This window comes from Pantherophis guttatus, chromosome 1 (assembly GCF_059756535.1).
Source record: "Pantherophis guttatus breed Tessera chromosome 1, ASM5975653v1, whole genome shotgun sequence".
NCBI lineage: Eukaryota > Metazoa > Chordata > Lepidosauria > Squamata > Colubridae > Pantherophis > Pantherophis guttatus.
Genome location: NC_142063.1, coordinates 321,009,659 through 321,024,047, shown reverse-complemented (window position 1 = coordinate 321,024,047; position 14,389 = coordinate 321,009,659). Strand labels below are relative to the sequence as shown.

Here is a 14,389-nt window from a genome sequence, read left to right as displayed (position 1 = left end):
GATGACCATGTAATTAAAAAATTGTACAGTTACTTATTAGAAGTAAAATTGGCAGAAGAACAAGTTAAAGAAACAATGATTGCATGGGGGGGAAATGTTGGTCATGGGATTGATTTAGAGAAACGGGAAAAACTATGGTCGCAGAATTATAAAATGACAATGTCAACAGCAAATAAGGAGAATTTGTATAAGATGTTTTACAGGTGGCATCTACCCCCGGCGAGAATAGCCAGAATGTACAAGAATAAATCAGAGAAATGTTGGAAGTGTCATCAGATTCCAGGTTCATATCACCATATGTGGTGGACATGCGCAGAAGCTAAAAGATATTGGACTAAAATCCACACATGGTTGGAAAAAATGATAAAGAAACACATTGACCTTAAACCAAATATATTTTTATTAGGGATTTTACCAGAAATATACAATAGAGAATTGAGATATTTAATTGTGAATGTTTTAACGGTAGCTAGAATTGTATTTGCTAAAAACTGGAAAGGAGAGAAGATACCGACGGATGACGACATTATTAAGAAAATTCTGGAGTATGCTGAAATGAGTAAATTGACATTTGAAATTAGGGAACAAGAAGATAAACAATATTATTTGATATGGGACTTATTTTATCAATGGTTAGACAAGAAAGAATGGAAATGAAATATGAAATGGATAAGATAATAAAACATATAGAGAAGGGTTTTTTTCCCCTTATGGAGGATAAACCACTGTTAAATAATTGGTAAATGAGAATAATAATGTAATAAACTATTAAATAAGAAAATGTTGGATAGAGGATTAAGCACAAAAGATTTGTAACCGATCAATACACTTTCTGTAATTGTAATGGATGATAATTGTTTTAAGTTTTGTTTAAAAATTAAAAAAAAAAGAAGAAGAAGAAGCTCTGTAAGGCACCACACATAGTGAGCTCTACAAAGGTAGAGGATGCCATGTCCAAATGTTTTATGCCAGTGTTTCTCAACCTTGGAAGCTTGAAGATGGGTGGACTTCAGCTCCCAGAAACCCCAGCCAGCGCTGACTGTAATTTCATCAGCCTTCAGTTTTCTGAAGCGTCCTCAATTTTGTTGATGAGTAGCAGACACCCCATCCCACCAAGGGAATTCCATGTGTTCAGCTGTGCCCAAGGGTCTCTAGAGTTAATGGGACTCTGAACCAGGTAATAGCTAACTTGCTGATACACTGTTCTTATTAACCATTCTGTAGTTAACAGGGTCATTATTCCAGTCGAACTTTAGCCTTTTGTCTGGAATTGAAAAAGAGGGATGGGACAAGAGGTGTGTTTTCTTTAAAAAAAAAATCTATTATTCAGTATCTGGATGTCAAAAGAACCACCATGGAAAGCAGAATCAGTTGTTGCAAAAAAAAGAAAAATCATTTCTCGTTTGTATCTTGTTTCCCTGTTGTATCAGCATAAGGATTGCATGTAATATTTCAAAGCAATTCCTTTCATCTTGCTAATGGCTATAGTATGGGTGTCGGCAACCCACAGCTCCAGAGCCGCATGTGGCTCTTTGACCCCTCTCCTGTGGCTGGCTCCCTGCTCACCCAGTCGCACGACCTGCTCTCCGGCCTGAGACACTGACCCAATCCGGCCATGGCCGATGCCAACCTTGCTAACACGAGGGCTGGCAGGGTGGAAATGGGATCCAGGAGGAGGGTACAGTGGAAAGGGGGACAGGCCCACAGCTGAGGTGTGAGCACGAGCCATAGCAATGGCTTCCCCAAAGATCACCCTCCTCCTCCTTCTCCTCACGCGACCCCCCTGGCTGGCTGTTGCAGGGCCAGGAGGGCACATAGGAGCGGGGATATTTCCCCCAGCGAGCAGCCGGGTTCGGCCAAAGCGCAGCAAAGGCACGCAGAGCAGGCGGCTTGACTGGCTGACGGGTGAGCATCTTTGGAGAGGGCGCTCCAACTTTCTCCAAGCCTGATCCCTGGGGTGGGTGGGTGAGGTTTGGTGGAGCCAGCCCCCTTTTCCCACTGCCCTGAGCTTCTTTACTCCTCCAGCTGTGTGGTGCCACCAGTGTCGTTTATTGAAAAGTGTCCTCTGGAGAGCGAAATAACAGAGAGAAATGAGAGAGAGAGAGAGAGAGAGAGAGAGAGAGAGAGAGAGAGAGAGGAAAAAGAGAGAAAAACAGAAATGGGAGGGAGAGAGAGAGAGAGAGAGAGAGAGAGAGAGAGAGAGAGATATTTCACAGAGAAAACACCGGGAGCCACAAAACCTGGGTAGGCATGGCGGGGCGGGGGGGGTCATGTGACTGGGTGGGAATGACATTGAGTTGGCCACGCCCACCCAGGTTTTGTGGCTTCCAGTGTTTTCTGTGGGAAACGGGTCCAAATGGCTCTTAGAGTGTTTAAGGTTGCAGACCGCTGCTATAGTGCAAGAAGGAAGAGGAAGGAAAATATGAAGACAGGAAGATAGTTTTTTAAAGCACATTTTTGAACAAGCTCCCTCTATACACGGAACATCCTTATAAATCAATTTTAAAAAGGTGTATGGATGTATGAAATCTGATGACCTAAGAAATACGTTAAAGTATGATGCTAAAGGAAAAGGCAAGATCTCACACTTGGGGTTACTGTAGGCAATATGGTACTCTGAGGAATACTGGCCAGCCACGATGTAAGAATATAGGAACAACTTTTGCATATTGAAATTATACATAGGACAGAGAGCTTGTTAGAAGCCCAGGGAAGGTAAAATATCATTTCCAGTCTGGAATTTGTCCTATTTTAAGAGAGGTGATCAAAAGCAAACAGTATTGCTGTAGGATTGGGTCTTAGTACTATGCATGATTAGATCTGGTTTTGCAATGTGGAAACTCCAGAATGACCCAAAGGACAGGTCTAATTTAACTTCTCCAGTTCAAGCTTCTTTCATATTTAAAGGGGGCTATGTAAGAGCATCACTCCCATGAAATCACCTGACTGACCAAACAGGGAAATGGGAGGTTAAGCAAGGCAGAATTTTCGCCTGATCTATCAATGCTATTTTTCTGTCCTTAATTTCTCAAGGTAAATTCTAATTCCAGGGCTGCATGAGCTAACCAATGATCCAGTTACCATGAAAAATAGAGTAAACTTTTCTTTTCATTGCACCTTGCCCTAAGTGAGTCACTTAATTTGCTCACATTGCCAGCAAGAAATCAACCAAGGGGAATGTGAACACTTTGACACTTGACTCAAAAGAGAGATTTTGGTGGAGAAACTAGCATGGTGTTGAGCAACAAAACTTTAAGGATGTCTGAAAAGATATTGATATGGTTAAGCATGTAGTAAGAAAAGATAATAATTGTGAGGGAGTTTTTGGTTCAGAAAGAGTCTGAGCCTACTGCAGGAACGATGAATCTATATTAGTGATAACCTAAAATGCAAAGGGACGTGGTGGCTCAGTGGCTAAGACGCTAAGCTTGTCAATCGAAAGGGCAGTTCAGCGGTTCGAATCCCTAGTGCCACGTAACAGGGTGAGCTCCCGTTACTTGTCCCAGATGCTGCCAACCTAGCAGTTCGAAAGAAAGTAAAAAATGCAAGTAGAAAAATAGGGACCACCTTTGGTGGGAAGATAACAGCGTTCCATGTGTCTTTCACATTTAGTCATGCCAGCCACATGACCACAGAGACGTCTTCAGATAGCGCTGGCTCTTCAGTTTTGAAACGGAGATGAGCACCACCCCCTAGAGTCGGGAACGACTAGCACATATATGTGAGGGGAAACTTTACCTTTACTTTAAAACGCAAACTCCAGTTGAAACAGCTGGCTGACCATTATAATAATAATAATTCAATACAGTACAATGCATTCAATACATCCAAATGAAATACGCCCTGAACTTTCTCCACCAGCCAGCTTAATTGTGGCTTTTTCTGCTTAAGAGTTCACCATTTATATTATGCTTGTTAAACTATGCAGTTTAAGACCAAATTGAACAGGATGCTGAAAGAGAGTAAAGAACAGGTCTTCAAATCTTTCTGCTTTTCTAACCGGGAATCAACAGATTATCGTTCTCTTTCCATATCTAAAATTTATCCTGACAACAAATAATTGTGTCTAGAAACTGTTCCTTGATGATTCTTTCTTTGCTGGTTGTTGTCCACCATAGTTGGAAGACAAGATTTGGTTAGGAAATTCATAGCTATTTTCACATGCGGAGAGCAAGATGGTATACAATGATCAGCAGAAAGGCCTCTAAAAAGGACACAAATGTTCTAAGACAGGAGTGTCAAACTCAGAGACTGGATCTGGCCCGTGGGGTGCTTAGATCTGGCCCACCGGGTCGCTCTGGAAACAACAAAGGACAGGCCCGCAGTGCCTCTGCCAGCAAAAACAGAGCTCGCGAGGGCTCTGGGCGGCTCTCCTGAGCTCTGTTTTCACTGGCAGAGGGTTGCAAGAGGCTGTTGCAGGTGAAAATGGAGCTCGGGAGACTGTTTTCACTGGTAGAGCACTCAGGCCGCCACAGGCACCCCCAACCCGCCCCCCTCCCAAGGTCAAACACAACTCTGATGTGGCCTTCAATGAAATCGAGTTTGACACCCCTGTTCTATGCTCTTGTTGATTCCATACAAAGAGAAAAGCAAGATGGTGTCTATTCACTTATTGTATTTTTCGGAGTATAAGACGCACCTTTTTCCCTCCTAAAAGGGGGTGAAAATTTAGGTGTGTTTTATATACTGAATGTATCCCCACCCACCCACTGGTCCCCACCCTTTGGCCTCTGCCTCGCAGCAGTTACAAAATGAAAAGTAAAGTGAAAATAAAAATAAAAGTATAGCAGGTGTTTGCTCTTTGCTGCAAGAGGCAAAATTTCTCAGAGGCAGAGGGAGAGTTCTTTTTCTTCTTTTCCTCACCAAAAAAGGTAGGTGCGTCTTATACTCCGGTGTGTCTTATACTCTGAAAAATATGGTACTTTAATGGCAGTTGTATGGAATAGTTTATGCACACTCTAACTAAACTATAAAAGAAGACAGAGTCAAGATTCCAGAAGGCCTTGCCTGGGGAAAATACCAGAACGAAACCAACAAGATAAACATAAACTGAGGAAGGGACGGGGCAGCTGTTCATGTGAAAATAAATAAATAAGTAATGACCATTTTTGGAAACAGCTTGTTCAGTTGATGGACTTTGGTTGGAACTGATCAACAAAGCATGTCTTGAATCATTGTTGGTAAATGTTTTTGCCTTTGCACACAATGATTTGAGATAGAGGCAAACTAGTAATAACAGGGTGGGGAGGGCAGAGAAAAGGTTGTCTTATGCTTTGGTACAGACTTCGTTCAAGAATAATCCAGGATAAAAAAAGCTTTTTCATTTGATTCGGGCAATCTCTGATTTATTGAGATGTTTTATATAGTATTTTTGAAATCAAGCATTTTCATTTAACCGTTTAAAAAATATTATTCATATAAAATATATATGAGTCCATTTAAGCTCACGCCAACTTCTTCAGTGACTCCATCCATCCACTTCATTCTCTGTCGTTCCCTTCTTCTTTTGCCCTCAGACATTCCCAGCATTAGGCTCTTCTGCAGTGAGTCCTTCCTTCTCATTAGGTGGCCAAAGTATTTGAGTTTCATCTTCAGGATCTGGCCTTCTAAAGAGCAGTCAGGGTTGATCTCCTCTAGGACTGACCAGTTTGATCGCCCGGCAGTCCAAAGGACTCGCAGGAGTCTTCTCCAGCACTTTCTTTATTACTCAACCCAATTCTTTTTAAAGAATCTCTCAGGGCTACCTGTTAATTAAATAGGATAGCTGCTTAGCTTTCATCCCAAATCTAAATTTCTTAACCCCCAAACCAACATTGCAGTTGTTACTCATTAACCCCTTTTTTTCCTGGAGAAAAGTCCTTATGACACAGAGAAGTATTCCATCATTTGGCTTCTCCCAACCCAGCAGTCTTGATTGAATTTCTGAGCCTCCTGTCTTTCTAGTTCTGCCGTTCAGTGTACATCTAAAAAGTTCAGCTTTTAAAATTCCCCACACCCCTTTCTTTTTTTAGAGCTCTTTAAGAGGGGACTTTCCATTCTGCAAATCTTTCCTCTGAGGTTCAACAGAAGTCAAGTATAATGGTAAGAATATTTGTTTTAACGGTGGAAGAAACTATACTTGGAATGATGAATGAGTTGGGTTGAGGAGCCCAAGGAAAGCTAACCTCATCTGAAATTATCTTGATGGCACTGAACTGACAGCAGAGAAGTGATGATTTTATAGTATTTGAAAAATCACCTAAACTGATTGTTAAGAGGATTTTTCGCCCTGAAGTTCTGGCTCTGGTTTTTCAAGTCATTTTTTAAAGCTGAAAATGACATTTGAATAGTGATCAAGAGCCCATCCTCCAGAAAGTGAATGAGACCCTCCAAAAATAAAATAAAACCAGAGTAGGAAGGATCAAGACAGCAATTACATTTGATTTAATTGAATTTAAATGCTAAATTAAAAAAATAATTAATTCAATAAATGAATATGGTTCTTCCTCTCAATTTAAAAAATATTTTTTCCTAACCTATTAAGAATATTAATTGGCATTCACTTTTGTAAAAAGTCAGTAGGCAGTAAGACATTCCAATCTGCTGAGGATATTGGACCCCTTGCCAAAATAGTCTGGGAACAGGAGATGGTGCAAGCATATGAATTTGCCCAAGCTTTAAGACTAGCATCAGAAGCTAATTTGGTCTATCTTTAAGGTCAGTTAGATCAACGTTTCTCAACCTCATCAGCTTTAAGTCTTAAGATGTGTGGACTTTAACTCTCAGAATTCCCCAGCTAGCATTCTTTCATAATGCAGGGGGCTATATTCAACTGTTTCAAAAGTCTTGTATTTTTTTTTTTAAGTAGACTGTCACAATACTTGATGTATTAGTTGGAAGAATTTTATTTTAGAATCTTGGAATTATTTTACTGTACCTCATTTTGTGCATGTAGTTTACCATTTTAAGTGGAATTGATCAGGGGTGGGCTTCAAAACCCATCGCTACCGGTTTGCTCGTGGGCACGTGGGCACTCTTGTACATGCATGACACTTCTGCGCATGCACAGTAGACTTCCAGGATGGTGGGCGGAGCCTCCCACTGCCACCACTACTGGTTCGCCCGATTCGGGACGAACTGGTAGCAACCCATCACTGGAGTTGATCCAGTAAGATAATCTACAAGCAAAACTATCATCCATGTTTTTAAAAAAATCTTCCCAGAAGGGAACAGATAAAACTGGCAGTTTTCATGAAAACTTCTACAATGAATTCTCAAATGGATGGGCTTCCACTATGTGTTTTTGGGCACTAGGTACATGGTGAAGGTGGAGTCAGATTCCAGAACTGGGCTAGAACTTATGGGTCCTCTCCAGAAATGTATTTCCAGCCAACAACAGTTGATGAGATCAGAGAGGTAAGCAAGCAACATCCAGCCAGGTGTTCTGTTGTTTTGATATTCTCTATGACTAATTGTTCTCTACCTGTTCTCTATCTTCTTTATTTGTTCTCTACTATTCGCCGATGATGTAAAACTATTTAACACCACCAACAATGCTGCTACCCTTCAAAAAGACCTTGACTTCATGTCGGAATGGTCAAATAATTGGCAACACCAAATATCAACCAACAAATGCTCTGTCTTACACATTGGCAAAAAGAATCAGAACACAAAATACAAGCTGAGTGGACACGACCTTGTAGATGATTCTCTAAGTGCCACTGTAACAACATCGCCAAAAAGGCATTAAGAGTTGTAAACCTAATCTTGCGTAGCTTCCTCTCCAGTAATATTACACTACTAACCACAGCATACAAAACATTTGCTAGACCAATTCTCGAATACAGCTCATCTGTCTGGAACCCGCACTGCATATCGGACATTTATACAATTGAGCGTGTCCAGAAATATTTCACAAGAAGAGTCCTCCACTCCTCTGCTCGCAACAAAATACCTTATGCCACCAGACTTGAAATTCTAGGCTTAGAAAACTTAGAACTACGCCACCTTTGGTATGACCTAAGCGTGGCTCATAAAATTATCTGCTACAATGACCTATCTGTCAATGACTACTTCAGTTTCAACCACAACAATACATGAGCACATAGTAGATACAAACTTAAAGTGAACCACTCCAAACTCAATTGCAGAAAATATGAGTAACAGAGTGGTCAATGCCTGGAATGCACTACCTGACTCTGTGATTTCATCCTAAAACCCACAAAACTTTAACCTAAGACTGTCTACTGTTGACCTTACCCCATTCCTAAAACGTCTGTAAGGGGCGTGCATAAGAGCACTAGCGTGCCTACCGTCCCTGTCCTAATGTTTCCTATTTGTATTAATTTTATGTATTCAATTCATGCTTATACTTATATATATTATCTAACTCATACTTGACAAAAATAAATAAAAAATAAATAAAAATAAATAATTCTCTATATCCCATTGTTCTCTACATATAACAATATGTCCTATTGTTCTCTATCTCTATTATGCCAGCTGCATCTTATAGGAATTCTTATATGGTCTAGAGAAAGTACTGGTTTGCTTATAAGAGCCATGGTAGCACAGTGATTAGAATGCAGTATTGCAGGCCAACTCTGCATTCCACTGCTAGGAGTTCAATTCTGACCGTCTCAAGTTTGACTCAGCCTTCCAGCCATTCGAAGTCAGTAAAATGAGGAGCCAGATTGTTACGGGCAATGTGCTGATTCTGCAAAATGCTTAGAGTGGGCTGTAAAACACTACGAAGTGGTATATAAGTCTAAGTGCTAGTGCTATTGTTAATCTAAATGTGCAAATGTGTGATTAATATCTTTGCAGATCTTGGCTCTGGCCAGGCAGAAAAGCAAGAAAGTGAAAGTGGTTGGCGGTGGACACTCCCCATCAGACATTGCCTGCACAGAGGATTTCATGATCCAGATGGGAAGGATGAATAAGATCCTTGAGGTAAAAGGCTATGGCACTGGGTCAGGTTCCTGGTTCATTTCACTTGGCTTCAGAATTCTAAAGGCTTCTTTTCTTTTCTAAAAAAGACAGCCAAACCAACACTACTAAAGACTGCTAGGAATGTGTAAAGAGCTCTTAGGTGTTGGTAAAGGAGTGGAGAGTAGTTCTGGCTAGGTTCACATATCATGCCAAACCATAGTTTGCTTTAATTAAGGTTGTTCATCACAGATCCAGTAAACTAAAATTCTCATATGTTAATCTGTAAATCATGTTTGAAGAACACAATGCCAATTCTGTATGATTACTCAATGAGTATTTGTGCTTCGACTTTGGCTCTGTATTTGAAAATATTTCCAAAGAAACAAGCACAGCACCCCTTTACAACTTATTACAGCATGAATGTTTTTTTTTAAAAAAAAACTTCTCTGCAGGCTTGAAAAAGATGCTGCTGCTTTAAAATCAAATATTTAGTGCAATACTTGTGAGACGTCTGATGCATTTCTTCCAAATGATGCTTGGCCCATGCACAGACATAATAAATCCTGATTGAATTTTTTTTATTTATTTATTTTATTGAATTTCTATACCGCCCTACTCCCTAAGGACTCAGGGCGGTGCACAGCCATGAAATAAAACACATAGATATACAAAATTTAAAATCGATATTTCCTCCCGGACTGCTTCTTTGATTAACACAACAATATACTGTATTATCTCTCGTAGGTGGACAAAGAGAAGAAGCAAGTGACAGTAGAGGCAGGGATTTTGCTGTCTCATCTGAACGTGGAGCTGAGCAAACATGGCTTAGCTTTACCTATGTAAGTATGCTATGTAAGCAGGGGGTTGGACTAGAAGACCTCCAAGGTCCCTTCCAACTCTGTTATAATGTTATTCTAAGTCTGAGGTCTTCAAACTTGGCTGCTTTAAGACTTGTGGACTTCAACTCCCAGAATTCTCCAGCCAGCATAGCGAATTCTGGGAGTTGAAGTCCACAAGTCTTAAAGCGGCCAAGTTTGAAGACCTCTGTTCTAAGTAAACCTTCACTGAGATGGTAGGCATATTGCTCGCTGAAACGAACACAATTTTAAAAAGTTGTGATATTTATGTAGTTACTTACCATGCACATCTACATTATATTAAAGTAACCAAAATATCTTTACATATCATTGTATCATTTGTGACATATCAAGGCATGTCACAAATTTTGAGCACCCCTAATGCTTGGAAATCGAAAGTTGAAAAATTTGACCCGCCCTATAAAAATGCTCAGATAGTTGTGATACATGTAAGGACAAATATTATCACTAGTCTGTAAATGTGGCCAGATCAGAGGTGGATTTCAGCAGGTTCTGACCAGTTCTGGAGAACCGGTAGTGGAAATTTTGAGTAGTTTGGAGAACCGGTAAATACCACCTCTGACTGGCCCCGCCCCCATCTATTCTCTGCCTCCTGAGTCCCAGCTGATCGGGAGGAAATGGGGATTTTGCAGTATCCTTCCCCTGGAGTGGGGAGGAAATGGGGATTTTGCAGTAACCTTCCCCTGGATTGGAGAGGGAATGGAGATTTTACAGTATCCTTCCCCTGCTATGCCCACCAAGCCATGCCCACCAAGCCACACCCACAAAACCGGTAGTAAAAACATTTGAATCCCACCACTGGGCCAGATGTGTGATGGAATTCTGAGTGAATCAAACCATTTTGGGAGGGTGAGAGGACCTTTTTTAGAATGTTCCATCTAGTACAGGTCTCTAGGGCAGGGGTCTCCAACCTTGGCAACTTTAAGCCTGGTGGACTTCAACTCCCAGAATTCCCCAGTTGAAGTCCACCAGTCTTAAAGTTGCCAAGGTTGGAGACCCCTGCTCTAGGACCAGGTTTCAACTCACCTAAATGAGTCAAATACATTATCAACTTAAGATTCAAGGCACAAATGTCCTCCTAGGGCAGCGCAGAATGATTTTAGCACAGGAGCTCAGGTATAGTTAACTCCAAAGACCTTATAATTGCATACAGAGGGAATCCTTCACCCCATTGCCCTTTTTCGGCGCGGGAAATGAATTCTTTTAAAGCAAACTGGAAAATGAAAATGAAATGGGCTTATGGGAGCATATGCAAATGCAGTCATGTGTGATGACACCAAGATGGAAAGAAGTATAATCACAGAAGGATCTAATAAGACTGACTCTTTTTTTCACAGCCAAGGTTATCCAAGAGTAATTATCAATGCATGGGCATCCAGAACTGGTTCCCCCCACCCCTATCCCAATGGGATGTAGACAAAACTGAGAGAGGAACATTCCTGGATTCTAGAGGAAGCATGGAAGGATTTCTGGGATGGAGGTGGTTCCCCTGCCAACTGAGCGCACGCAGGAACAAAATTTCAGTTTCACAAGGATCAGAAATCCATTACATATATCCTTGCCAGGATATAAAGGGGTGGGCTTCAAAAATTTTAGCAAGGGGTTCTCTGCCCAGTTGCTGGATGGGCATGGCCATGGTGGGTGTGGCCTTGTCAGCCTCCTACACCACGGCGGGGGGGAGGCATTTTTGCCTCCCTGGGCTCTGGAGCTTTCTTTGAGCCTCCGGGAGGGCGAAAACGACCTTCTCAGGCTCTGGAGGTCCTCTGAAGGCATTCTGGCCTTCCCAAACTTCCGGTAGTCCCATTTTTCACCCTCCCCGAGCCTCCGTGCGTGCCCTGCACTTACCTGCATCCAAAACTGACCGTGTGGGGACTTCTGGGAGAAGAGGGGAGAGGTGGGTGGGGCCAGCCAGGGTTGGGATTTGGGGATTATTCAAACTGCACAGAATCTTAGCTAGAGGTTCTCCCAAACCTCTGCAAACCCCCAGGAGCCCACCCCTGAGAATATACCGAATCCCAGGAATCATTCCAGGATCAGAAATACAACTCTGTATGCAACATCCCTTCATAGTCAGTGTTCTATTTCTATGGCTTGATAGGATGTGACATTTGCTCAACACTCATTGGGGCATGTTTTGAAGTCAGAGCAGGTGCAGTTAATTAGCTTTTCTTGTATCAGTGTCACATTTGTTAATATATTTCGTCTCAGCAGTTACCTTTGGAATGGATCCCAGCTAAATCTCTCCCTTTTCTGTGTTTCGGGGCCCAGTTTAGGAGCTGTGTCAGATGTGGCAGCTGCTGGAGTCATTGGAACTGGCACTCACAACACTGGCTTCAGCCATGGCATCTTGGCCACTCAGGTATGTCCCTAGTGGGTTGTAACTAACAGGGTTTAAAAATTTCCTAGCCATTATGTCTTATGAGCAAGTTATTAGAATGCTAATTATGTCAGCTTTTATTCCCCAGTGGAATGAAAATAAATGAGAATAATGAAGAATTACCTCGAAGTCCCTTTGTATGCAAGGCACCACAGCAGAGTTCAATTCAATTCAAAAGGCAATGCTTGCCTAGAGTTCAGAAGCCTAGTGGGTCCGTGGATGGGATATCCCGGGGCTATACATTGGGAAGGAGAAAAACATCCTGGGAAATATATTAGCAAAGTACTTCTATATTAGTGCCCCAAACGCTACAGACATACATCCAAGAGGTTACTGATTTGAGTTGGAAGAGAATTTTCCTTGACCATTAGGTATCTGGCAAATAGTAATGTGCTTTTTCATACAGTGTACTTGCTGCCTCCTCCCACCTCACCTCTTACTCTAGATAATCTTGGAAGGAATTATTTGTGCCCAGAATTTTTCCTTCATGTTCCAAAACTGTGACAGACTTTCCTTAGATTTTGCTAACATACTTGGTCTCTGAACTGGATCTAGACCAGGGGTGAAATCCAGCAGGTTCTGACATGTTCTGGAGAACTGCTAGCGGAAATTTTGAGTAGTTCGGAGAACCAGCAAATACCACCTCTGGCTGGTCCCAGAGTGGAGTGGAAATGGAGATTTTGCAATATCCTTCCCCCAGGAATGGGGAAGGAATGGGGAATTTGCAGTATCCTTCCCCTGCCACGCCCATCAAGCCACGTCCACAGAACCGGTAGTAAAAACAATTGAATTTCACCACTGATCTAGACCATCTTTGACTTCCAGTTCAGAAGAAGTACAAGAATCTTCGCAAGCTGGCAACTCATAAAGAGCAACTGACACGGAGATCTGATCCAAAAGTTGTGATGGTAGAGTAGAGTTCTTTTAATGAACTTCCCCGTCTTCATGCTTCTAAAAAAAGAATTTATTTATTTATTATGGCCAACATAGCCAACAGATTTGTCACAAGAGATGTTGTTTTTACATTATTTCTTTCTTAAAATAATAGAGAAGGGGGAAACTCCCTATAAAGTCGGTAATATGACAAGAGGAAAGAAAATAAACCAGATGGTAGTTTGACAGAAAGTAAGATTTTTTAAAAGCTTTTCCTCGATTGAGGTGACAGAAAATGCATTTAAAACAATAAGGCTTTTTGAAAGCCATTTGTCTTGCTTCTAAAGGCTTGCAGTGAATGTTTGCATATCTAAATTGGCACAGAACAGACATATTGTATGGCACTTTGCAGATCTGCCCCCAAATTAATCAAAATGAACCAATAACATACAGAAGAAGGCAGGCTCAGCCAAGGACATATCAGAATTGTTTCCGTTGAAAAACAATAAAAGCGAGTGAGGAGCAAAAGGGCTTCCTCCTGAACTCCAGCAGTCAATTTGTCTGTGAGGTTTGAGAGTTCAGCTTAGTTACTTTTTTTCCTGGTTCAGCTGCCATTTATTTGCAGCTGGAGCAGAAGTGCAATTTTCCTCAGAGGTGTTGCCCTAATGCCTGTTTTCTCCGTGGCTCATCCCATCCCCTATATTCAAGTAGACCTCGCGACCCTACATTTCAGCAATCTGTTCCTGAGCTTCTCTGCCCCTCTTCTCGACTTCAGTCACAGTAGCATCCTACAAACGGTGCTTATGGTTACTGAGAAAAGTGCCTGGTGTTGCGAGAGTGCCAGCATAATCACCAACACAGTTCACGGAGGCCATAAAATGCAGCGGAGGAAAGAGAATTTAGGGGTTTCAAAACAATTCCTTTAGCCATTGTTCTGATTTTATAGGAGGCAAATGCTTATCACATACGTATATGGAGAAGCTGCATTGACTATCTCATTGCTTAATGCCTTTTTGTGTGGAATGTAGGCAATTTTTGTAACTCCAGGATCTCTAGTGGATATGGGGAAGTGGTATGATCTAAGTGCTGGTTGTTGTTGTTGTTGTTGTTGTTGTTGTTGTTGTTGTTGCACTCTCTTACTGATCAGTTTTGGCCTGCTTTGGAGGGATTGGAGGCAGAGATTGAAACAGTGCAGTGGTGGCATTCAGCTAGTTTGAACTGGTTCGGGCGAACCGGTAGTAATGGCTGTTGAACATGCAAGTAGGAGTGAGTCTTACATAGCCTTCACTCATTGGTTCATTTTTCCCAGAGGGAAAATGAACAACTGTCAGTGGCTGACAGGCTGGACAGC

The 14,389-nt window shown here is 41.7% G+C and overlaps 1 protein-coding gene across 1 annotated transcript in view; it reads left to right on the top strand.

Annotated features, from left to right (window-relative positions):
• Positions 1 to 5,949: 5,949 nt before the first annotated feature.
• LOC117667687 (L-gulonolactone oxidase-like) overlaps positions 5,950 to 14,389 on the top strand; it is a 40,248-nt gene continuing 31,808 nt past the window's right edge. Inside the window, exons 1-5 of the mRNA XM_034421243.3 lie at positions 5,950 to 6,081; positions 7,294 to 7,395; positions 8,806 to 8,931; positions 9,655 to 9,749; positions 12,057 to 12,147. Coding sequence (XP_034277134.2) covers positions 6,079 to 6,081; positions 7,294 to 7,395; positions 8,806 to 8,931; positions 9,655 to 9,749; positions 12,057 to 12,147 — 417 coding nt within the window. The 5' untranslated portion in view covers positions 5,950 to 6,078. The remainder of the gene's footprint in view (positions 6,082 to 7,293; positions 7,396 to 8,805; positions 8,932 to 9,654; positions 9,750 to 12,056; positions 12,148 to 14,389) is intronic.